The following is a 26,136-nucleotide window of genomic DNA, read 5'->3' on the forward strand; positions in this document are numbered from 1 at the left end:
AACGGATTCCAAGTTGTTGTGACAGCCTAATATACTTATAACTCATAAACTGACCGATAACAGAGGACAGACGTGAGAAGAGAATTATTTCTGTCGCGTTTCCAGCTTTGACCACCAAATGATACAAACACATCACATGGCGACGCTGGGGAGCCGGCGGTCAGTGAGCTCCGCCGTATTTACCACACGCCTCGCCCTTTGTCAAGGACATTGTCGCGCATGCGCAGTGAAACCTCCTGCCTAATCGATATTGCTGTGATACTCGAAGTGCCAAGTTGTGGCATGGCCTCCGTATCGGGAGCGCTCGCTGCGGTGTAGGGAAGCGTGCCGTTGACGGTCAGTGCCAGGCGAATAATAACTGTAGCAGCAGTCATGGAACTGACCACGATATGGTCAGCCGAACTTCATTCACGTGTGTAACTGTGGTTTGTACCGCAAGGAATTTCCAGGATCATAATGCCGGTAAGAGATTACTTTAATTGATTTCATAATATTCGAAATCTAAGAGCTGTATCCATGGTGATGGATGGTACCAAGAACAGCAGCTTGTTTTGGTGGCTAAATCGCTATTAACCTTTTGGTAAATCAAGTTCGATTTTTTATCATCTCTTTATTCCCCAAGCTTTGATCAATCATTTGCCTCCCTCGATCCCAGTTCCATTAAGTCACACAGAACGTGATCAATTCGTGGAAATCTCACTTGTTTGTGAGAGACGCGATAGAAAGCGGCCAACGCGAATGTTAACGACCTTCTCGTCAATTTCAATGACCCGGTAGAATTATCCTGACAGATTTCGCTCGTTCCTTGGCCGAAAATAACATATTCACGTGACACTCGTCAATAATAAAGTACTCGTTTATGTGCCAAGCCCGACCTTTAATACAATTACGCTTGAAAACAGGTTATTGTATGGGTGGGTGGCGTCCTTCAATGTTTATTGGTTTTATCATCAACGGTTACAACGTGTCACTATTTGTTCTCCCCTTGTTTATGACATCACATTGCACGTTAGACGAACGCATGCTTGTTTGCAGCAGAGCCATAATAATAGACTCAGTTGATGATGACAACATTCGCTGAATAATTTTACTTAGATTCCAGAAGAATGGATGGTCATCATGTTGTGCTTTTCGAATTACCTATATACCTTTCCTATTACCCGGACGCTATAATAACAGATCCTTGATTATTTCATAACATATTTTCAAGAAAATAAACATGTAATTAACTCATTTTGTATATCTATACATGCAAGTTGCTTCCTGCACTAGTATTATTTATTTTTAATGAACTCATTTTTCCAAGTAGCTGTACCAGACAGTGATATGCACATTTATAGTTTCATGTCGGTTTTATATTGGATCATTATTGCGATGGCTTGTTTAACATTTGTGACTGCAACCTTGCTTGAATATAAGAAAATATTCAACACAGAGAGACAACGTTTCATAGCCAATATGAAACCATCACGATTCTATTATTCTGTCGTTACATGATGTCTTGAGGTCAGTCGCTGTGATAGCTGGTCCACCATGAAGCATAGCCGCTTTCTTCAAGCCATATGTTTTAGCTCAGTCACTGCAGCCAACAACAAACATCGACTACCCAAACATTGTCAGTGAATTACTTTTATTGAAGAATATGCTGTGTAAAATCCCGGTAATCCGGAAGCACTGTTTACTAGGGCTGTATTTGTTTGATATGTGAAGCAGGGACAAAAGCAAATACTCATTAGTTAATGAGCATATTTGTTTTTGACACATTTGTGGGATACGGCGAAACGGCATGTTTGTGGGATGCAGTGGTGTGGCATATTAGTGGGATGCAGTGGTGTGGCATATTAGTGGGATGCAGTGGTGTGGCATATTAGTGGGATGCAGTGGTGTGGCATATTAGTGGGATGCAGTGGTGTGGCATATTAGTGGGATGCAGTGGTGTGGCATATTAGTGGGATGCAGTGGTGTGGCATGTTTGTAGGATACAGTGGTGTGGCATATTAGTGGGATGCAGTGGTGTGGCATATTAGTGGGATGCAGTGGTGTGGCATATTCGTGGGATGCAGTGGTGTGGCATATTTGTGGGATACACCATGTTTGTGGGATGCAATGGTATGGGATGCTATGCTTTAGCATATTTGTCAAATACGGCGGTACAACATGTCTGATGGAGGCAATGGAACGGCATGATTACGGGATGAGGTGGTACTGGATATTTGTGGGTTACAACATATTCGAGGGATTCAGGAGTGTGGCATGTTTGTGGGAAACGGTGGTGTGGGATATTTAGTCTTCATAGCTTCAACTGTAGCAATTAAGCCTGGTCTTGGATGCTTTGGGATTTTGTAGATATATGTTTTAGTTGAGATAACTATATTTTTTAAACTAACTGTTGCTTAAGGCGACAGAATGAAACTCAAGACAGTCACATGACCACAAGTTAAGACTTTCAGATAAGAAATAGTTTTCTCTAGTTCCAAACGACCATTACATACCTTTTTGGCCATGTAATTTAGCTCAACGGACAAAACAACCTTTAACTCAATTTATATCCAAATAATCATGTGTATTTTATCGCTCAATTTCCCCGAGTTTTGAAGTAATTCCATACCCCATAGGATTCCACGTCCACGAGCACTCTCTGAATCAAATTGACGCAGTGCTACGTAGAGAAAGTTAATCTTCATCAAACACTATAACGCACTTACATGTAGATTTGCCTGTCTAAACCCTCTCATTGCATGTTAATCAAAAAACGTTTCAGTCTTCTCGATTATTATTTTGCCATCTGCCGTATTTACATGGGTTGAGTGTCAGCCAACACCAAACAGCCATTAGGATCGTTGTTCTGAGAGGATTGGCGTCCACCCGCAATCAATATACAGTTATAATCGGCGATGTCCGTACATCGCTGGAAGCTTGGTCTACAGTGATGAGTTGTCAGTAGGTATTGGTACAATGGAGCGTGTAGTCACACTTTATGAGTAATTACCTGGACCCCGTTCCTCGAAGCGACCGTAGCGCTACGACAGTCGTAAGTCTATGTTAAAGTATGGGAGTTACGATCACCTTAGCGCCACGATCGCTTCGAGAACGGGCCCTGTATTAGTAATTACCTGGACCCCGTTCCTCGAAGCGATCGTAGCGCTACGACAGTCGTAAGTCTGTGTTAAAGTATGGGAGTTACGATCACCTTAGCGCTACGATCGCTTCGAGAACGGGCCCTGTATTAGTAATTACTTGGGCCCCGTTCCTCGGAGCTATCGTAGCGCTACGACTGTCGTAAGTCTGTGTTAAAGTATGGGGAGTTACGAGCATCGTAGCGCGACGATCGCTTTCAGGAACGGGGCCCTGGGCGCCTTTCCTCGAAGCGATCGTAGCGCTACAACAGTAGTAAGTCTATGTTAAAGTATGGGAGTTACGATCACCTACGATCGCTTTGAGGAACGGGGTCCTGATTACGTGTGAGTCGACGTTGTAGTCGCTTTCCTTTGTTCTGGGATCATGTCATACTTTCACAGTTTTAATAACTACTGGGATAAGTGAGTGTGACAGGGAGTTCGTAAATGGTTTTGGAAGCTGCGGTTTCCGTCCAGGGATAAGCCAAATGGACGTATGACGTTAGTGTTACAGCACTTGAAAGAACCCTTCCTTCACATATCCTATATAATAAATGTGATAAACGTTCTTAACACAAACCTATGACGTATATATACTAATGGGTGATTGTTTTCGTGTCGTCTTCGATATTCTCCATTGCCCCTTTCATGCGGCGCATCAAAGCGTGGTTTACGTGTTGTTCTGTTCAGGCAGGGGATTAACTCTAAGACATTTGATATATTTAATTGGTATTTTAAGACATGTAAGGCATTTTCTAAAGAAAAAAACCCACACATTTCTGTCTTGAAAATTTAATCATGGTAATGGCAATAGCGCTGGAAGGAAACATGTCGTTACATTTACGTTTGTCATCATTAATGATTAATATCATATTTATCATAATAATAATCTTAATAATGGTCAATTTGTGTTACGCTTTTTCATGCTCAATTTCATGTCTGGGCAGAAACTTCTGTCGAAAGTTTGATGTAAGAGATGGGCCTTGAGGGCAGTTCTAAAGCTGAAATAGTGAGTGAATGAGTTTAGTTTTACGCCGCACTCAGTAATATTACAGCTATATTGCGGCAGTCTGTAAGTAATAGAGTCTGGACCAGACAATCCACTGATCAACAGCATGAGCATCGATCTACGCAATTGGGAACCGATGTCATGTGACTACCAAGTCAGCGAGCCTGACCACCCGATCCCGTTAGTGGTCCCTTACGACAAGCATGGGTTACTGAATATCAATTCTCACCCGGATCTTCTGGAATAGGCTGGAGAGATACGGAGTTTAAGGGTTTAACTGATATTGCGGCAACGGAGTAGCATCTGTGTCCACAGCTAACACGTATGTATACTAACACAGTCTGTCGCCAGTAATGACACTTTTATCACATCAAAAGCAGAACACAAAAATTAATTTCACACTATTTTAATCTGTACAGGTTTAGATGAAAACGTAACAGGGATGTACAAACAATTACAAGTATTTTTATACATCTCTGGCGCCGTAAACTAGACGTTTATTGTATGGCGGAAAGTCCTCGGTGTTGGCTACGGCACATTATACAGCGACTATTCTGAGACGAAACGATGAACATTGCTTTGCTTACACTCTGGGCTGAGGTAATCTGTTTTACGGAGTTACACGAGACGCTCCTGACTTTTATGCTGGTACTTGTGGATGCCTTATCTGAATTTCAAATGAGGTGTTCCGGCTGCCTTTAATCCAGTTTCCTGGACAAGTGTCGGATTGACTTGCGGTAAGCAGTTCCGTTTGCCACAAGGGATTGGGACTGGAGATGTGTAATTTAGTTTAAGCCGAAAAAAGGAGTTTAGATCTGGTGCTAGCAAACCACAGGTGATATATTCAGGCCATTAATGTTTAGGTGACAGTTCAGAAGCTGTAACATTACTGAAGACCTGACTTGCAATTAAGACCGTATTCATTATTCTTTCTATGTTTGGTACAGGTACGCGTGTACCTTTGATCGTTTCGTTAAATGGCATTCTCGTGTTTGTAGGCAATTTCTTTGGGTCTTAGACAATTTAATCCTTGTCATTCAAACACCATTTTCTTTGTTTGATAATTTACTTTTAGGACATATCACTGTAAGAAATTGGTTTCTTATCTAAATTTCACAAAATTTAACAAAAAGGCTTGTAGGAAATAAATACAATAAACACCAAAGATACAAAACGTCTACAGATAGATGGGAACAGGTTTTGCAGTCCTCCTTTAAGACAATTATACCAATCAGCCGATCATCAGTTCGATGATAATCAGTTATATGAGTGAGTGAGTGAGTTGGCGATGCTCATGTTGTTGATCACTGGATTGTGATTCGATTATTTACAGACCGCCGCCTTATAGCGGGAATATTGCTAGTGCGGCGCTAAACAACAACCAGACCCTCCATTACGCAATAGACAAAAGAAATCGCCATCGTTCTTCTTGTAACTTAACACACATTCGGCCTCCAAACGGAAGGTCAGTCTCAGCATCTATTGATGGAGTCCCGAACACTTTTAATCCTCTTCTAGGGAGTCTGATTGATGAGATAAGGTTAAAAAACCATTTCCTTTGACAATAGCTAAACACAGACGCTCAGATTACAGGTTGCGTTTTTTCCCCAAAGGGTCTTATTTCAAAAATCAATTACGGGTTTGTGTGCTTGTTCGTCGCGGATACCGTCATAAATGTAAGGGAGGTTTGCGTGTTACGATAACTTATGTCAGCCGTTGTCAACACGTCCGTCTTTTAGGTTGAGCTAACGAAGAAGTACTTGTGTACATGGCGTGCACAGTAGGTCTCTAAGATCGCCAAACTCCGGTGAGGGAGTACAAAGATTGATATAGCTAGCCATTTTATCGATAGGGGTTAGTGCTGTGGCTCGAGAAAAGGAAGATATGGATACAAATTCCCAAATGGTTAGAATTCGAAAAGTCTAATCGTCTTTGCCCGTCTTTGACTGATTCTTCTACCTGAACATTTCTAAAACATTCTGTTACTCGTAAATCGTTGAATCAAACATGGTGTCACAATTGCAATTACACCACTCTACGTGCTTGTAGAATTGTCTCTGCAGGATCCCGTGTGAGGATAGGCGCCGAGTGAGACCTGCTCAGTGCTCAGGAATATTGCTCAGTGTGGCGTTAAAAAACAACAAAAACCTCATACCTAAGTTACGACAAAATAGGGAATGGGTGCCTACAATGCTTGTGACTTGACCGATTGTTTGTCATGCGTATGGTCACCTGACGTTCCCCATGCAATCGGCAAACCTCGGCCCTTTCCGTTACCGCAATGAAGACTCGGTTTTTGAATGCGGAAAAAGGGACATTTGTAGCGGTATCGGTTTATATAGAGAAAATGCCTTCACCCAAACTCTTTCTATATATTCAGACGATACTTGTATGCAACAACGTTTCGAACATACAGTTCGAACACGTAAAGAGACACTCATTGGCACCTACACTAGAGGGATCGTATAACGATGAACGATCACTGAATTTGATGAAAATATATTGGCAAAACATGGTACCTTGTCTCTACACAGCCCACATCATAAACCTTGCACCGTTTATCTCCTTTAAACTGTTTGAGAGGCATTTTAGAACTTGTAAGCAATAGCAGTGACAAGTCTTTATGGATGATCAACGTCTATATTTTAAAATAGCGACGTTTCGGTATAGATACTTAAACCGTTTTCAAGCATCATGCTTCGGTATAGATATGCTTGAAAACGGTATACGTATCTAAACCTAAACGTCGCTATTGTACAATGAAGAAGTTGATCACCAAATAAAGATGTTGATCATCCATAAAGACGTGTCACTCCTAACTCCTTAAAGTATGAGTACATTTCTGTCTGCCTCAACTTGTATGTAGTACAGCGGAACTGTGCAATAGCCCACCTTCATTTACATAATTTGACTGAATATGAAAAAACCCAAAGGTAATTCGATTCTTGAACGACCAATATAGCATTTCAGACCAAGCAATAAAACTTGTATATAAACAGGTCTGATATTCAAGATGCATGTACAGTATATATAGCTTCTAGTCCTCCCTGCGCCACGGTCTGATATGTCACTGTTACTGGTATAGATTGGATGACGTCTTTCTCAACGATGACTCTGGTTACCGTCGTGAAGGATCTAAAAATGCGGTCAGATATTGACCGAATAGATCAATTTCAGCACTATTTCAGTAAATGTGTGTTATATTACAGATGTGTAATCTTATCTGGAATATCTTAACACACTTTAATCATTTTATAAACACACGTATACAAACCAGATTTCGTGGACACACCTTCAGCTCCGCCGTTGTCCTTTAGAGTTGAATTAATGCTGCGTCCCTGTCATCTGCGGGAGGGCATCTGAGTCAATACACGTCGTAGGCGTGTCTGTCGTCACTGGCAGTCTTTGTTAACGCTCATAGTAGTGTCTCACGCATACCTATCATCTGCTAGTGATATTGACAAGCGTCAGTCATGGAGCTTCCTGGTGAGTATGACGGCTCGTCTTGATATGTACATCATCTTTGTACGTTCAGAAAATGGGGGTATCACCTGAACCGTAATTGGTGTAATTTGTCTGACTTCCCATCCCTGTCAGTATCAATAAGGAGCCCATATATGTTGTATTCCTGTTGTGAGGATTCGGCTTGTGTTGGATGACGTCTTTGTCAACGACGGCTCTGGTTGTCGTCGTGTGTGTATACTTCAGCAGGCCGTCGGGGAGTCGTAGCTACCGTTTGATCATTGATAATGGACAACAGGATCTGTCTGCAGCTGAGAATGGATTTTAAATTTCCATGTTTATCGTTGACGTGTAGGTGTTGGCGTCCGCGTCTATTAGGGATGATGTTTATGTCATGAAGGTGTTGAAACTTGACATACATACACTTAGTAGAATAATATGTGTTTTTCGTCGATTATTCATACAGGTTTTGTGGCATATAAACATTTTGGCGGTTTGAATGAAGATTCACATGCACATATATCTAAGCTTGTTGATTTCGAATGACATAGAATATGCATCCTTCTAAGTATTGCATTTACACCATCCTTCTTTGTTGGTTTTGTGTACAGATTTACATAAATATGCATCCTTCTTTGTTGGTTTTGTGTACAGATTTACATAAATATGCATCCTTCTTTGTTGGTTTTGTGTACAGATTTACATAAATATGCATCCTTCTTTGTTGGTTTTGTGTACAGATTTACATAAATATGCATCCTTCTTTGTTGGTTTTGTAACAGATTTACATAAATATGCATCCTTCTTTGTTGGTTTTGTGTACAGATTTACACAAATATGCATCCTTTCTTTGCATTTTGTCAGTCATGAGGGACAGTAGAATTTGAATGGATTTTAAATTTCCATGTTTATCGTTGACGTGTAGGTGTTGGCGTCCGCGTCTATTAGGGATGATGTTTATGTCATGAAGGTGTTGAAACTTGACATACATACACTTAGTAGAATAATATGTGTTTTTCGTCGATTATTCATACAGGTTTTGTGGCATATAAACATTTTGGCGGTTTTGAAAGAAGATTCACATGCACATATATCTAGCTTGTTGATTTCGTGTACAGAATGACATAAGTATGCATCCTCCTTTGTTGGTTTTGTGTACAGATTTACATAAATATGCATCCTTCTTTGTTGGTTTTGTGTACAGATTTACACAAATATGCATCCTTCTTTGTTGGTTTTGTGTACAGATTTACATAAATATGCATCCTTCTTTGTTGGTTTTGTGTACAGATTTACATAAATATGCATCCTTCTTTGTTGGTTTTGTGTACAGATTTACACAAATATGCATCCTTCTTTGTTGGTTTTGTGTACAGATATACATAAATATGCATCCTTCTTAGTTGGTTTTGTGTACAGATTTACATAAATATGCATCCTTCTTTGTTGGTTTTGTGTACAGATTTACATAAATATGCATCCTTCTTTGTTGGTTTTGTGTACAGATTTACACAAATATGCATCCTTCTTTGGTGGTTTTGTGTACAGATTTACATAAATATGCATTCTTCTTTGTTGGTTTTGTGTACAGATTTTCATAAATATGCATCCTTCTTTGTTGGTTTTGTGTACAGATTTACATAAATATGCATCCTTCTTTGCTGGTTTTGTGTACAGATTTACATAAATATGCTTCATTCTTTGTTGGTTTTGTGTACAGATTTACATAGTTACTCATCCTTCTTTGTTGGTTTTGGGTACAGATTTCCAAAAACACTTTATGTACAGATTTCCAAAAACACATATCCATCATGTTGGTTATTAAATGTCAGGTGTATGTACATATACATTCATCTTATTGGTTTTGTATACAAATTTGACTTTGCACACATACGCATTGTATTCATGTTAAATATGTACATCACCTGCACATTTCATTCTTGTTAAGCATACATATCGCTGTTTAACCTCTGATCGAAATAGTTTGACATTTTGTGGTGGTGCGTCACCACACATTGTAGACATGAAGGGTATTGAGCGAAAATTAATAATACGTAGAACTTGCCCAACTACCCGTTGCTACTGGGTTGAACTGAGTTAGTGTGTTTTTTGTGATCCGTAGATTCGTATCCCATTCATGTTGTACTGACGACGTACGTGCGGGTACCACCGTTTTCAGTGGTTCCAAATTGGCAGAAACATTTTCATGACACAAATCATTGCCAATTAGCTTGATCAGAACGGTCTTTCGTCCCTTCATTAGGTATAAATTAGTGTCTTCGTTGAAATGAGAACAAAATGGTTTGCGCTAATATTCATAGGCAGGAAACCAGTCTAAAATAGGGATGCCTCCCACAACCACGTGACTTGTTCGTATATCCGGTGTGGATGGAAACGAGAACGGCAAATACGTAATTAATAATAGTTTTATCCAGATGAAAAATAATTTCCACAGACTGGGAGTATGTACTCACTTGAATCAGCATATTCGTGCTTTTGCGTAACTGTTTATAGATCGACATTCTTTGATCAGAGAATATCTACTGCATTATCAGTGGTAAACAAGTCTCCTTAAATAGGATGAACCAGTTCGTGATCACACCGCTATAGTAGCTGAACCATCAGTTTATTCATGTGTATAGGGGTGTAACTGTCTGGGGAATAATAACCGATTAATGTCCATTTGCAGCAATACTTCGATTCCAAATGTACATATATTTTTTGAGAGAAATAATACTAAGCGTTCATCCTGCATCGCTAAGTATTCATCCCTATGTATTCTGATGACGAACAGGAACACTTTTTTACGTCCACTTCATCATACCACCTTATACATGCCACATAAAGAAGTTATTCTGATGACATATTTTCCCCAAGCAGCGGTAACGATAGATGAAATAATTATAGTTCATGTTTGACGTAACTTACGCCTTGGAATAAAAATTATATACATTATTAATAGAAATAGAATTATAGTATTAATAGAAATGTAGATAAATGCATTCTTTAGTCATCGCTCTGCGGCCGTTTGGTAGTCCAATGGTTAAAGCTCTTGCTCATAAGCCGAACGGTTCAATTTCCCTCAAGGTTACAATTTGTGAAGACCTTTTCTTGTGTACTGCGCCGTGCTATTTCTGGAATATTGATAAAGTGAGCTAAAACTCATACTCAGTCAGTCAACGCTGGATAATGAAAACTTCCTCAGAAGATGAAATTAGTTTTTTTATGAATTAAACATTTTATTCCTATAGAAATGGTTTCTAAGACCCACTAAAATCCAAACAACAGCACTAGCGTGTGTGGGCGTGTCATTTCCTGGCGTTGAGCATGATAATAAGTCAATTCTACGCCACTAATTTCTCCATTACTACGCGGGTACTGTAACTATTCCACAAGCGCCAGATTCCCCGAACCTACTCCGTGATCATGTTTTTATAATGATAACAATATTCAAATATAAGATGCTCAAATGAAAATGATTTTTTTGCAATTATTTGTCAAATGGTGAAATTTTATAATCGATGGGTTCCGTTTGAAGTTAATTTTGTTCTGAAATGTATAATGATCTCTATAATGTTATTATAAAATTGCAATTAGGGTGTTATATTTAATTCCCGTGTTTTATTCCGCAAATGCTGCGGGGTATACAGAAGGAAGAGATCAAATAGAACAATCGTCCATGGGGATCTCTCCAAATGTCAACTTTGTGTACTCTGATTAACGCATGCAAGATTCATTATTACCTCATTTCACGAGACGCGTTGTGACGAGCGACAATGATGGTGTAGCAAGCATCTAACAGCATATTTTAAACTGCATGCAAAAGTGTCCGATAAATACACATTTTCATCAACAGAGGGAGGCCCATTCGGCTAAAAAGGGTGACACATTCCAATTCCCTAAGAAATCTCTTCTATAATCACAGTCGATTCTACGATTCCGGGGTGCCGTTGTACAAAACGATCCTAGCGCTAAGGTGACCGTAACTGCCATACCTTAAGATAGACCTAAAGTAGTCTTAGCGCTTAGGTTGTTTTGTACAACGGCACCCTGACATATCCCGAGCTTGTGTTTATGAATCGCTATCAAATCGTGATACTGACCGTGACTGAAATTCCGTCACAAACGCATGCAAAGCCAACTCAAGTATCAACCAATTCTAATGTGTATTTATGGTTAGTCAGAACAAGGAATTGCATTGGACATAATCTCATTTCGTCAAATATTGAAATGTCCTACTAGTCCCTCGAAGTGCCAGGAACCAATGCCCGTTGGTTCGAATCCCATGTTTACACTTCAACCCACTCTTGCCATTCAGAACAGGTGAAGAAGGGGATAAGTTGTGACCTATATTCATCTGATTCATTATATGTTCAAACTATACCAAGCGACCACTTATATTATTATCACACTACTCTCAACCACCATCACCATAGTTAAAGACTGTACCACTACTTCTACAACTTCTTCTACCACCTTACCCGTTAACACTGATGCATTACTCCACGCTTAGAAGACCCTTTGAACAACCGGGTTAGAATAGATCTCAAGTAACCCATGCTTGTCGTAAGAGGTGACTAACGGGTGGCCAGGCTCGCTGACTTGGTTGACACATGTCATTGTATCCCAATTGCGTAGATCGAAGCTCGTGCTGTTAAACACTGGATTGTCTGGTCCAGACTCGATTATTTACAGATTATTATCATTACTACAGATCTAATAGGATACACGAACGCATGCCAGTGATAAGAGTCGAAATCGTAAACCGGACACATCTTTCAGCAGAAACGTCTTTGTGATTCATTTCTATAACACCGCCATTATGCCTTTTACGTTAACGTTTTATATGGTTAGGGAAAGGGTATTGCCGCTTGTGTTTGTTATCCAAAATATATTTGACACCAAATGTGATTACAACCGCATTCAGGACTTTGTCAAAGATTAGGCCATCTTATTGATTCATATTATCGATATAAAGGCTATACTAAGCTGTAAAGCGAGCGAACTATTGGCCAACCGCTCTCTGTGTAAACTATTGAACGTGTAATCTCATGGGGAACAAGTCCACACTAGCAGATGGCCACCAGGGGCAACAATCTCCCAGTAAATCAATCTATGACCTTGTATTATCAACTGTCTATATTTAGTGATTATCGATTGTTTTTATGATGTGATGATCCCTGTCAATTACCGTAATTGCCGCCAACACAGCCATAATCAATGCTCAGCCACACAGGAAACGGCTGTTCCGGTCTTCCATAGAAATCATGTCTGTGCTCACAACCTATATTTATGTATAACAAGTGATGTCATGTCATAAGAAAGGAAGTGCTACACATTTCAAGTTAATTTGTGAACATTAATATTTCTTGTATATAAAGTTTGTTATCTTAAAGTGACATTATAGAAACTGTCATGTCAATGTCAGAGACGACTTGACGTGGAATTAATGTTATTTATATTTCAGTGGTTACATAAAACTTTTTCAACCCTGAATAATATAACAACTTTGGACAAATGACGCACTTCGAAATCTTTATGCAGAGGCGTTCCTCAATTGTACATCAAAGCTTGTAAGACCCATGAAGATGGGTTCATGGTCGGGAAGGCTAAAATCGTGACGCTTCTCGGTTCAATGAGCGTAGCCTTCGCGGTACTTGCAATGCAATGTTTTGGCTGAATGATAAATATATATTTTCACATTTTCACGTCTATTCTTCATTATACATTTTCTTTAATTCGACATTGAATTATCACTTTCCATAGTAAAACACATTTCTGTCAATCTACTTCGAGTTTACGACAATTTGAGCAGTTCCGACGCGTGGTCTGTGTAGGCGATGTCCCCGATGGTGTTGTTCACAAGATCGTCCTTCAGGGTTTGGAGTCGGGAGTCTATGTTCCTGTAACGCCTCTTCCTGGGAGGTTCGCGCTAGTTACCCTGCAACTGTTATAGCTTCACTTCTGTCAGTGCCTGCTCCCTCTCTTCAGAAGACGGACGACGGACGAAGATGTTTGGGTGTTTCTTCAGTGCCCCCTTGTTGATCTTGGGGTGGAACCCTTCGTCCTGTGTCCATGATGAAAAAGCATGATGAATTAAAGTGTGTGCTTTAATAAACTGCTACCGGTGCGACATTTCTTTTGTGGTTCTGTATACATCTGAAATACAAACGCAACTTAAATAAAAGAAATCTATCTACTCCCGACATGGATTATGCTTCCCGGCACCGTATCTTTAGCTTTGGCGGTGCTCCCCTACACCCTTGGAAATTAGCCCTCTGTGGGTCAGATTTGATCTTTAGCAACCCATGCCTGGCAACCCATATTAAATGATATTAAACTGAGAAGTACAGTTAAACCACGAAGTACAGTTAGACCAGACGTACAGTTAAACCCAGGGCAGAGACACCATATAATCAAACAATGTTTTGATCATTATCATTGCAGAAGTTGTAAATCGGGAACGAAATCCAGAAATAGATCCATTAAATGACATTAATGTATCAGGCTAACTATTTTAACCTATTAAGAGAAATATGGACAGTAGACCAAGAAATGATCACGTTTCCACATTACATTAACTGTTAGCAGAATAGGCACAGACAGTCTTACATATCGACAATCGACCTAGTAATATATAAAAAAATGCGACATTCTAAGTATGGCGACAGTCGACTAGCAAATAATCAAAACATACATTTAAACGAATTGCTACAGCTGTAACGCTTTTCGAATTTAACTGAAGAACAATGGAAATTAACTAACGGCAGTGTGTGTATACAAAACAAGCCCTTTCGTTGATAAATATTCTTGGGCCCGACACCCACCTTCCACAGTTGCTTGGCACTGAGATACAGTCGAGCGTAGTTTCAGGTGTCTTTTACCGACGCTAACAAGACGAAATTTGTCTGGCAATAATCAATAGAGTCATATACACATTCAATAGACTCTAATTATTACCACGGCCGTCGGCAAGACAGCTTAGGGCGGGAACAAGGGAGAGTATTAACTTGACCTCGCTAGAGTACATCCCCGTTGTTAATCTGTACTGCTGAAAGCAAATATTTGATGAATAGAAAATGGAGGCACGTCAGTCTGGACCTGATAGGGTTTGGATTTAGTTCTGCGAATTGTGATGGAAAAGATGCTGGGCTGAAGTCCATTAGTCAGAGAGTAAAGGCTCGTTTCATAAACTTCCGGTGCAAGTGTCCTTGGAGAAAAGGGTATTTCGAGGCTTGGAAATTTTGGGCAATAGTCACATTACCATTTCATTCTTCCGGGTTCACTGGTGAAGATGATCAGAGGCGTATTTCGAACATATTCACTTGTCTAAGGAGTAACCCTCATGTAGCTTTGGTGTAAGGACGGACCGAACTCTGTTGTCAAGTTCCCGGCTGCAATCACCCATTCGCGACTGACAGTCCCGGACAAATGGACAATCCCTATATGTTTATTTACTGCATAAGAAAACATGTATGAAATTCTTTCCAATTAACAAGGCCAATCGTATAGGGTTTTCAAGCTGTCCTGCCTGCACTTGACATGTCATCAATTGTATTGTACAAGGGACACTGTCTGTGAAGAGGCGACTAACGGGGTCGGGTGGTCTGGCTCAGGCTTCATGCATGTCATCGTATCCCAATTTCGTAGATCGATAATCTTGATGCAACTTGATTGTCTGGACCAGACTCGAATATGTACAGATGTAGCTGGAGAATCGCCGAGTGTTGCGTTGAATAATAAACAACAACATTAAGAACGTGTTTTCGAATAAGAACAGAAAACAAGCTTGACTCTGAAGTATCAATTCGATATAGGTCTCGGTTTAGAGAGGCATCTCAAACTCTGATCCCAGGGTTAGGTAAGTGCTGATATATATTTACACCCCGTCTGAAATATCTACCGAAACTTCCAATACTTGTGAAAATTGTATGAACTGATCAATGAAAATCAATGACGACACCGGGGGTTCGTGAAGAGGATAAGTCTATCTATAGTGGCAGCGCCCCCAAACCACAGTCCTCGTACAAAGTAAGCGTTTGCTGCCTCAACCGGAACACCAGTACCCCTGCCAGTCCACGACGGCGGTCTGTACGGGGTTCTGTATGTTCTGTTCGGATATTGACCAGACAATCAAGTAATGGACCAGAAGACCACTGGGAAGGTTGCACGTTGATGTAAATACTATTTGTTAATTCTGCATACAGAAGGATATAGTTGGTGAGTAGATGGATACAGAATCGAGTATTAGGATATAGTTAAGTAGATGGATACATACTCGAGTAGAAGGATATAGTTAAGTAGATGGATACAGATTCGAGTATAAGGATATGGTTGTTGAGTAGATGGATACAGGCTCGAGTATAAGGATATAGTTCAGTAGATGGAAACAGATTCGAGTATAAGGATATGGTTGTTGAGTAGATGGATACAGGCTCGAGTATAAGGATATAGTTAAGTAGATGGATACAGACTCGAGTATAACTATGTGGTTGTTAAGTAGATGGTTACAGAATCGAGTAGAAGTATGTGGTTGTTAAGTAGATGAATACAGATTTGAGTAGAAGGATTTAATTGTCGAGCAGAAGGACACGGATTCGAATAGAAGGATACAGACTCGAGCAGAAGGAGAAAGCTGTTTAGTACATGATACAGACTCGAGTCTTTCGGGTTGAATGATTCAGAAGTCGAGAAGGAAACTGACGGAAGACTAGAGGATACAACTATAACCAATATATTTTTCATGTTCAAACCGGCTACAAACACTGCTCAATCATGAGTTTTATCAGTGCCGCTTTCAGATGCTTATTTGATCAATATTTTTATGTTATCTAATTTAAAATGTTTCTCGTCAGAAATGTTCCTCATAACGTAAACTGCGTTCCCTTTGATACCCGTGCTGAGATGGCGCCGTCTACGTCATTAAAGAAATCGATTACTGATAGGAAGGAAGTGACATATTTAAAAAAGAGTTCCTTAATAACCATCTAAATATTAATGTCTGCTGGAGTTGTTCCAGTGTCAATATGTCAGATACTGCTCTTTGTGGATAGCAAATACAACATCCGGTAACCAGTAGTTGCCATGGAGATATACTTACGGTTCGTACGCAGCACACTAAAACAGCTATTATCAAACCTCCACTGTCTTTGTTTGAAACTATCAAATTTGATGTTGTATGTACGAAAGCTAACCGATTAAAGAAATTGTGAAATTACATTACATACATTTATTGGATCAAGAAATGGTGTTTGAGCGTCTGATAAACCGAGGTTTTGGGTGTGATAGGGGAAAACTGTGATAGGGGAAAACCGTAACCAGATAAGTACCCTCTGCAGAAACTAGCTTGGGAATGGATTTTACAAAGCTAGGGCGATTCTGGAAGATTCGGATGATGACACGATCAAGGGACGTAACCCTACACAACCAACTGTGTCGTATTGTACAGTCGGGCCGCTCATGGCAGAGTATTGACTTCATTAAATACCAAACAGCACCACTGTCCAAATTGGTAGATTTTGCACGTTCATGGATCTTTGCATTATTTGAACGCTTGACCTTAACATCCTAGCTCTGCTAAGGGACGCAACTATGAACAGTTTCTCCACCAACATGTCAGCCACGCATACGCGACCAACAGCTCCGTCTGGGGTTGTTCCCATTGATTCTACTGTGGGACAATCATGGAGTTGTTGACAGACTGGATGCAGCTGCCTAGCTCAATGCGGTCCTTGTTTTATGGGTCGCGTTATCTGTAATATCCGCCCTACAGTGCGGCCAGGAGAACCTAGTCATTTGCGTCACTTTCATGAGTTTGCGTCACGGAGACACCTTTTTAGAGAATGCATCGTGTTATTGGTTCCATTTAATGATTTCTGGCTTCGCCTTTCGACGGAATTGCTCCTTTGTTGGATAGGCCCCTGAAACACGGAAGTTGACAAGAACAAGATGAGTCCTTGAATTGCAGTCATTTTAATGTTTTTGCTTGTTAAGGAGTTCATGCCGCTACAACATGCTTCGAAATGATTTTGTTGGTCATTATTTCCTTGCGCTGTGCGAATAATGACAACTCGCAGACTTTCTTCTCGTGTTCATAAGTAAATGTTAAACAGAACACTACAGGATCTGAGCTCTTCGCCCATTTTTGTCTCTAAACTGTTTTGATACTCGTATATGTTCCTGATGCTCCATATTAAATTGCATTAACATTCATTATTCAAGGTCTTATTTGGTTTGTAAACTGTCGGACAAAAGAAAGCACACAGTCATGTTACATGGTGGCTCAGATGGAAACAAACAAGCAGTGGTTCTTCCATGATGGTGTACACGTATTTATGGCACTGGTATCACACAACCTATTGTTTTAAACTGTAGTGTTTAGGCGACGTGTTTCCGCCTAGTAACGTTTTGATAGTAGGGCTGTGTATTGGCAAATAAATTGTATCGCACTATTGCGATTCAGGTACCTGTATTCCGATATATTGGGAACTTACGTTTTTGACAGTACGTGACCAAGACAAGACAAGACAATCGTTTATTGTATTTTAGGCCACCGGCCCTTATACAAGGGAGCTACATACATTAAGACATGGTTAACTGTAAGTGCTCGTTACGACGAATAAATGCATATTTAACATACAGAGCTAGATTGCGTAGGGTGGATTCATTGTTAGTTGTTAATAAACTGGTAAAAGCTATCAGTGGTGGTTCCGACAGATAATGTTCTGGGATATACATGTAATACGTGTACGTGACCACAATTGCGCATGTCAATTCTATTTCCTAAATTACAAGTCCATAAACATATGTGTTATGGTTCTGATAACAGCAATCTCAAAATTAGGTTACATAGTCGGGGATTCTATTTTCTTTTTATTCAATATATAGTATTACAGTATGTCGTTTTGTCATTGATTAATGAAGGAAAACATTTGTTGTGAATGAAAGTCTGTGTAGATTTTGATTTAAACTTAAAAGATAATCACAAAAACTTCATATATGTTCTTTACCCAATATACCGGTTCTCCGAAAAAATATTATTAATGTATCGTTTGAAAAGCGTATTGCATATACCGGTATACCGGTAATACCGTGCACTTCTGTTTGATAGCTTGTGTATAATTTTTTCGAATCCAATTTTCAAGTGTATATTTCTTTGGCCCAGGAGTTGAATGAGATCAATACAATAAAACCCTGACGTTGAGCTGCCACCTGGCTTTTTCATTTAATATCATTTTACGTTTTAGCGAAATATAGTCAGTGACGCATTTCAAGAAATGTTATCCGTTCGATATTTCAAGATTTATGTTCCCTGGCTGAGAGCATCTCGACATAATTTGTGTTACCATGGATATTTCAGTGCCTTGTGTCAGTGGTTCGAAGTGATATAAACATGACATTTAGACGTATATAGCATCTGACGCACCTGCGTCATACTGAACGCGACAGACCCCTGTGAAGTGGTTAAAATAGTTTGATTTCAAGCAGATACACTGCAACGATCCTCTTTCTATCAGAACACTCCATTGGCTCCATGACTGCATCCTCAGTTATCGTATGTATTTTATCTCATTTCTGTTTTGCCAGTGAACAACAATCGGGTTCCTCGTGATTTCTTCAGACCAATAGTTTAGGGATGGGTTGGTTAATTTTTTATTACATTTTAGTTTTTGACATAGTAGATTTATAATCTGAAAGTAAACATGGTGCATATTTAGTAAATGAGATATTGAGGCGACTCAGGTTTCGTAACAAAGTATATAGAGGCGCGCTCTATGTTCCAATCTGAATGGTGCGTGCAGAAAGTAAGAACATGGCGCCAAAACGAAATGTAAGTTAAAGTTGCTAACGTGATATAGTGCAAGGGAAAGTTTAGAGACGGTTCAGCCATGAGAATAAGAGCTTTCTTATAACCGGCAGCCCGATCCACAAAGCGTTCCTAGCTTTACGTCATTCATAAACCTATGGCAAACTATACAGTTACGATAAGTTGGGACCCTATCCACAAAGCTTTCCTAGCTTTAAGTCATTCGTTAGCTAATGATATACTACATAGTTACGATAGGTCGTAACATTACGAACGCTTCGTGGATTGGGACCTGGGACCTATGCGTTACCTCAACATCCTATGGGAAGTGACGTCATTCTTGCGGCCAAAAGAGTACTCACCAAAGAGAGTAATTGGCTAGTAATTAGTTTCGGCCTCAGACATTTTAAGGTAACACGTTTAAGGGGTCTAACACGTTCAATCGTAACGTTGTCCGTTATATAACTTGAGTCAGAAACTGAAATGTTCCACCGCTTGCTACCTACATACAGGTACTATGTTTGAAATCTAATTGTGGCACTCCCGTTTTTGACCTTTCACAAATTAAACATCGGCGTATGTGGAGTGACATTCTCAAAGGCGCATATTTTTTACCGTCTACAGACATCACGAACGTATGATTTGTCTTAATTTGTTTTCGCTAGACCACATCCTGATTCAATTTGGCCTCAATGCAATACACTCTGTCCGTAACGTGATCACGATTCGTGTTTTTAGGTGCGTTATGTACAGGCGTGAGTAATGCTTTTCTCTATTTCAAGGCACAATTAACTTTAAGTCACTTCAAGCAGACATTCAGGTGAAATTACGCTCTGATTTAAATGTTACAAGTGACGTGGCATTTTCCAGTCTGAATCAACAGAGAAATACACTTTGTCGAGAAAGCGTTTATAATATCTTTCTCATTATTTCATAGATAATTCACATTAATCATACAACGATCATTACGCAGTGTACATTTTTAATGCTGATGTATTTGAAGACGGCGAAATCCAAGTTGCTTTTAATGATCATTCCAACGGGTTTTTGTCAATCATTAGTGAGATCGGTTCATACAAAGATACGCCGCTCTCGTTACACATCACTTCACATCTTGATTTTGTAGTTTGAAGTCGTGTAATATTGAATATTTTATACTTTCTAGTTTCAGCATAGATAATGACGTGATATATTTTGTATTTCAGATGTGACCTCGTTCTGTAGTGCCAGAATATCCCGCTAGAGGTCGCTGCATGATGTCTGGAGAGCGGAAGGCGGTATCGCCGATACCCGAGGAATATACGGAAATTGCCGAAGAAAGGCACGAACTTCCGGCAAAGCGTCACAGCCGTGGTCGGATCCATGAATCGGAGCGTCCACCTCAGAAGAGAAAGCGGAGCTGCCCGGATTATTTCGGCGTGAAGTCCTACCTCCACAACTTCTACGACGCCAGCGCTGTGTACAAAGATCCCATCATCTACGAGGACGACGATGACCTACGCTATCTCCTAGCTCCGTATCCCCGCCGTCGACGATGCCCTCCGATATGGTGGAAGATCTTCATGTGGGTTGGCGTCAACCTACTCCTGTTTGGAGTGATCGGGATCCTCGTGGGTTATCTGGTTCCCCCTAAACATCCCCTCGAACGCGTGGATGAAATCCACGATATTGCATTCGTAGACCGAAGTGCTGAAGCTTACAATACTACACTAGATATGTGCAAACTCATTGGCCTTATCTTGTTCTGTGTAGGGGGGATAACTCTGGCCATGTCACTCCTTTTCCCAAGCTTTCTGTCTCACTACTGCGATGATGATGGTCGGGATGAGGCGATCAAGGTGCCACTGAGGGATGGAGAGAAGACGCCCCTCAGTCCTATCGAAATGACCATCCCTTCGTCATCAAAGGTCAGGAGCGTCCAACCTGCTCGCAGAAGTCCGGAATCCGTCATGACACAAGGGGGAACCAAATCGGTGAAGGACTGAACGTAAGGGAGACCACTCCTGGCTACGTCTTGATAACGACCTGGATTATCTCCCTTGACTTCGATGACTACGACAAAATGTTGTGTTAATATCATTGTTTGGTTCAGGAAGCGTTTGTGATGTCAGGAACTGATATCCGTGAAGAATTCGAGAGGGTGTAATTCAAAATAGGTACGAAGAAGGAGAGCACTTTACAGTACATGCCACGTGCCTCGGTGCCCAGCAGACATGGTACTAGAATACTAGTGCCTCAGGTGAATAGTGTTTAGTTGGATTGTGTTACCATCACAGAGGATACATGTGTTGTTACATGTGACGAAAATAGGGTTCCAATGAACGTGATGAGAAATGGCGAGACTTATGCGAGAGTAACGGCGACATGAGATTTTGGCTTCATGCGATGTTCCAAAACCTGACTGAGTTACTACTATACACAATATGTCATTGTAAATGTTTGTTTTGATCAGTTAATATTTCGTTACATGCAACTCAGTACCACCAGGATATATTAACATGCTAGTAGTTCTCACGTGTGTATTCGTGAAATCAACATCGTTGTCCTAACACATTTTTTGCCATCAGCAAGGACAGTCTTGAAGGTCAAACATCACATCACACTTTCTGGCATCTCTGTTTATGAGCATAGAAACAGGCTCTTTTGAAACGACCGGCACCTTAAGGTTTTCATAGAAATTGGCTAATGACGTTCTTCGATCGAAATTTACTGTTATAAATAAATCAAGGAGAGCTGAATTATGAAATTGACATTCCTGTCCGGCCCATCATCATTGTCAGTGTCAAACAATTCGTGACATAATCATATCGCCCACACACATAAGAAACTCTCGTTATCGATTCCGCGCTCGGCCTAGGTAGCGATTCCGCGCTCGGCCTAGGTAGAACTACCAGGACAATTTGCTTAGAAGGAAAACAAGCCTGCCGTTAGTTGTTTATATCGAGACTAGACTATCCGACAGTTTCAAGGGAACAGATCTGGTCGCTCTATTGTAAAAAGTCTCCCAAAGTGCTTAACCCTTTTGGTGCTAATCCAGATGAACCATTTCGGATTAACTTCAAAACTGAATTTAGAATTTATTAATCTGGTCAAAAAAGGGTTATCAGATGTTTATTTATTTTTGTAGATGTTGCCAAAATTATTTGATTTCGATATCCTATTGTATCACGCTACATTTCAATGAACCAGGAAATAGAAATATCTTGCAGAACATTTTGTTTAAAGAAGTACTTCACAAAAACGTTTAGTATTAGATAAGATTAGGCCTTAATATGTAATCAAAATCGTTGACAGTGTCTTTCTAAATAACGCATAAACAACGATCACAGATATGTCTAATTGATAAACTGTCATACGTAATTGATTTTCCATATTTCCTGGTTTATTCGTATATTATATGAAGTACGGTTGTGTCGAGCAGTTGTATATAACGAACAAAATATGCACACATCGTGCAGTGTCTGTCAAACCACGTTAATCCTTTACAAACGTATGCCACGAACAATGTACGTATTGTTTTATACCGTTCGACACATGCGTTGTCTCTTCATGCATCATGTTGAATCTGAAACTCATCCCCATGTTGACACTGCTGAGGTCTGTCAGAATGTTAACTATATTTTGAAGTCTTGTCCCAGTGCTCCGTACAGTGACGTGCGTTGTGTGTATGTGCGTGTGCGTAAATCTAGTCCAGATATGCTGGAAACACGGAACGATTCTGTTAAAACCGGTTTCTGTAGTGTTTTCCTGTCTGTATAATTTATGAATGGGTCAGCTTTCGAGAAATGGAAATGCTAATTTGAAACTTCGATCACACTAATGATGAAGTATAAGAAAAGGATACATAATGTATTTATCTCTTTAACATTGAATTGTGAGTTAATAGACACGGAAGACCAACCGATTTAGGTATACCTTGAAAAAAAACTCGCCCGAAAAATAGCGATCATTCCCACTTGCTGTGTTTCTTTCCAGATCAGGTAGGCTTCAAAAAGTTTTTAACATTCAACAATGAATAAACTAAGTTTAGTTTCGGCTTCATTGTTGAACACATTAAGCCTCGTTCTCGTGTTTCCGGCAGGTCAAGGTCACGTTGTGGGGGAGGACATCCTAGTTGATTTGTGCATGTTCAAGTCTGTAATAAACTGTTGGCAATGTTAATATATTTCGTTTTCATTGAAAATCGTTTAACTATATCAGGTGACATTTATCCGTAGGATGTATCAATACTCGCTTGTGTTTCTCAACGATTTTGTTGCCAGACCGATCGTCCTCGCACTTCCGGCTACCCCGCACTGAATACCGGCCATGGAGCATTCAGTCCTAGAGAGACGGAAACTCCGAAAATAACGTTTCTCATTGGAAACGAGTATTTGATGAAGGCTGCGTGACGTTGACTGCAGCTGCGTGTCTGATACTGTGATTGTCTGATGAAGATCGGATGAAAGCAGTTTGCATAAAACATTGTACACAGTCTTTCCAATAGCGTGTGAACATTACTTTGCTCACGAAAGTTGTTTTAGGCGTGATCAGGGTTTGGTAAGGCCCTTCTAATCTGAATCCGCCTAAATGCATTTCTTTTTGCTTTAGTATACATGTAAAACAACATAAAATGATAGAAATAGCAACATTACAAAATATATACTGAACCCAGTTAAATATTTATAAGTATGTATTTAATTAGAAAAGAACAGGCTTCACGAACAAAGCTGTCTTTGACTTAATATCTGATATTTTATACCAAATTCACAAAACATAAGTAAACATGATAATATAAGTACGGATTTAAGACATATATTTATCGTGATAACCAGTGTTTCAAAGACAATTTACAAGCTTGATCCCAGAAGAACTACAAAGTGCACGTATAATTACTTCGTCCTTGATCCCAGGACGTGGATTCAGTTGGTCGCCAGGGCAACGAAATAAGCTATTAATCGTCGAGGAATCCATCAATTCCACGGATACCAAATCACACGTACAAGCACCGTACTTTAAAAAAAACAGTGGGCTGTAATGAGTTTTGGAATTGGAATGCAAATCACATGCAATTAATTAGTTAATGGGCCAGACTATCTTACGCGAAATGAGCATTGATTGTGTAGCTTGCACTATCACAGTGAACTACAAGCACGTGAAACCCCCTGAAGTCAAGTCAGGTTGCCGAGCGGTCAGTGAAATTGATTAGCAGATCGGCACAGCCCATTATTTGTACAGCACCCACGTGTGTGGGAGGGAATCGATATCCAGTGGGAAACGCCAGTGTAAAGTCTATTTCTGACCCCAAAACATCAATATTTCACTTGGAATGTCACAACACTTCACTTAGTGCTGTAAGGGACATTGGTACTGGTTTGTGGACAGTTACATCTGGACAGGCACGTGATAATCAGTTGTTTTCTTGTGTATGCACGCTTTTTATAAGATTTCTCCAAACCTCGGGCTGCGAGTCTAAAGTTGGTCGTACTTAGAGCTATATATGGATGGACACAGTAAGCGTCAACTCGGAGCATATATTAAGTATATCAAAATATCTATAACCTTACCATTTGAGGTTGTATGAAACGCAGGCTAATTACACTGGTAATGAAACTACATATAGCATAGAAGATGACGTATATGAAATTCAATCGTTGTGCTAAAGGCACAGCGTGGAACATATCCCTATATATCTATCGATCTACTACCATGTATTAGATTCTGTTTTCTACAGGCATCGACTGGGCTTATACTTAGCTGTTGCTTTTGAAAATGCATTGGCAATGTGTTAGTGTATGTAAGTGTTCTAAATCAGGGTAGTCGGGGAGCTTGGAGGTTACAGAGGTCGCTCATCACGCCTAAGGCACGGGTTTGATTCCCAACAATTGGCAACATGTGAAATCCATTTCTGGTGTAAACATGATGTTGCTGAAAGCGTCGTAATACCATACTCTCTCAGACAGCGATGGATATGACGAAGGTAGTTTATAAATTGCTGTCAGTTCGTATTATCAGCTTCGTATTGTCAGCTGTTTGGTGTGACAAGGAAGTTCAAAGTGATGCATATCTTTTATGATGCATTTGAGCACAGGTATGGGGCAGACAAACTAAGAAACATATTCAAAAAAAGAAATTGTTACTGTTAATCACGACTCCGCCTACCATAATGAGAGAGTGAGTGAGTATAGTTTTACGCCGCCTTTAGCAATATTCCAGTAATTTCATGGCGGGGGACACACGAAATGGGCTTCACACATTGTACCCATGTGAGGAATCGAACCCGGTGGTCTTCAACGTGACAAGCGAACACTTTAACCACTAGGTTACCCCACCGCCCCTCTACCGTGATGACGTTTGCTGACAGTATATGAATGAATGAATGAATGAATGAATGAATTTCCTCCAGAACTAACCTAAGATTTACAATATCCCTGATGTTACTCAGAGCAAATACATGATGTCAGTATGTACATAAATATATGAGGCAAAGTAACACAAACTTTTTCTAAGTATATATTCTATATCACCTATGTAAACAAACGACAGCTATAGCTGCACAGCAGATGAACAGAGTGGATGGTCAGATGTATTTGTCAGATGAAGGACATAGAATAATTAATAATGATACACTTTCCCGGCTAGTTTGGCTTACAATGTTTGTGCTCAACCCCAAAATAGTGCAAGCATCTCATTTTCATCCAAAAGTTCAATTTGAACATAACTTTAAACATTCAGTTTGTCATTGAGGGTGGAGAAGAACTCAT

The 26,136-nt window shown here is 40.0% G+C and overlaps 1 protein-coding gene across 2 annotated transcripts; it reads left to right on the forward strand.

The window, feature by feature from the left end:
- The first annotated feature begins 242 nt into the window (after positions 1-242).
- Positions 243-23,554, forward strand: LOC124264577 (neurensin-1-like). 2 transcript variants are annotated; one of them, XM_046699358.1, is made up of 2 exons: positions 243-462; positions 20,599-23,554. In XM_046699358.1, exon 2 carries the CDS (start codon positions 20,647-20,649, stop codon positions 21,376-21,378), a length of 732 nt encoding a protein of 243 aa, XP_046555314.1. In that variant the 5' UTR covers positions 243-462; positions 20,599-20,646; the 3' UTR covers positions 21,379-23,554. The 2 variants fall into 2 exon arrangements, with proteins under 2 accessions (XP_046555314.1, XP_046555377.1); XM_046699421.1 differs by lacking the exon at positions 243-462 and adding an exon at positions 7,530-7,611.
- The last annotated feature ends 2,582 nt before the right edge of the window (positions 23,555-26,136 follow it).

This window comes from Haliotis rubra, unplaced genomic scaffold (genome assembly GCF_003918875.1).
Source record: "Haliotis rubra isolate DU_JTF1 unplaced genomic scaffold, ASM391887v1 Scf10, whole genome shotgun sequence".
Classification (NCBI taxonomy): Eukaryota; Metazoa; Mollusca; class Gastropoda; order Lepetellida; family Haliotidae; genus Haliotis; species Haliotis rubra.

Coding starts and splice junctions, on each gene's coding strand:
- LOC124264577 (XM_046699358.1), top strand. CDS start 20,647: ATGATGTCTGGAGAGCGGAAGGCGGTATCGCCGATACCCGAGGAATAT.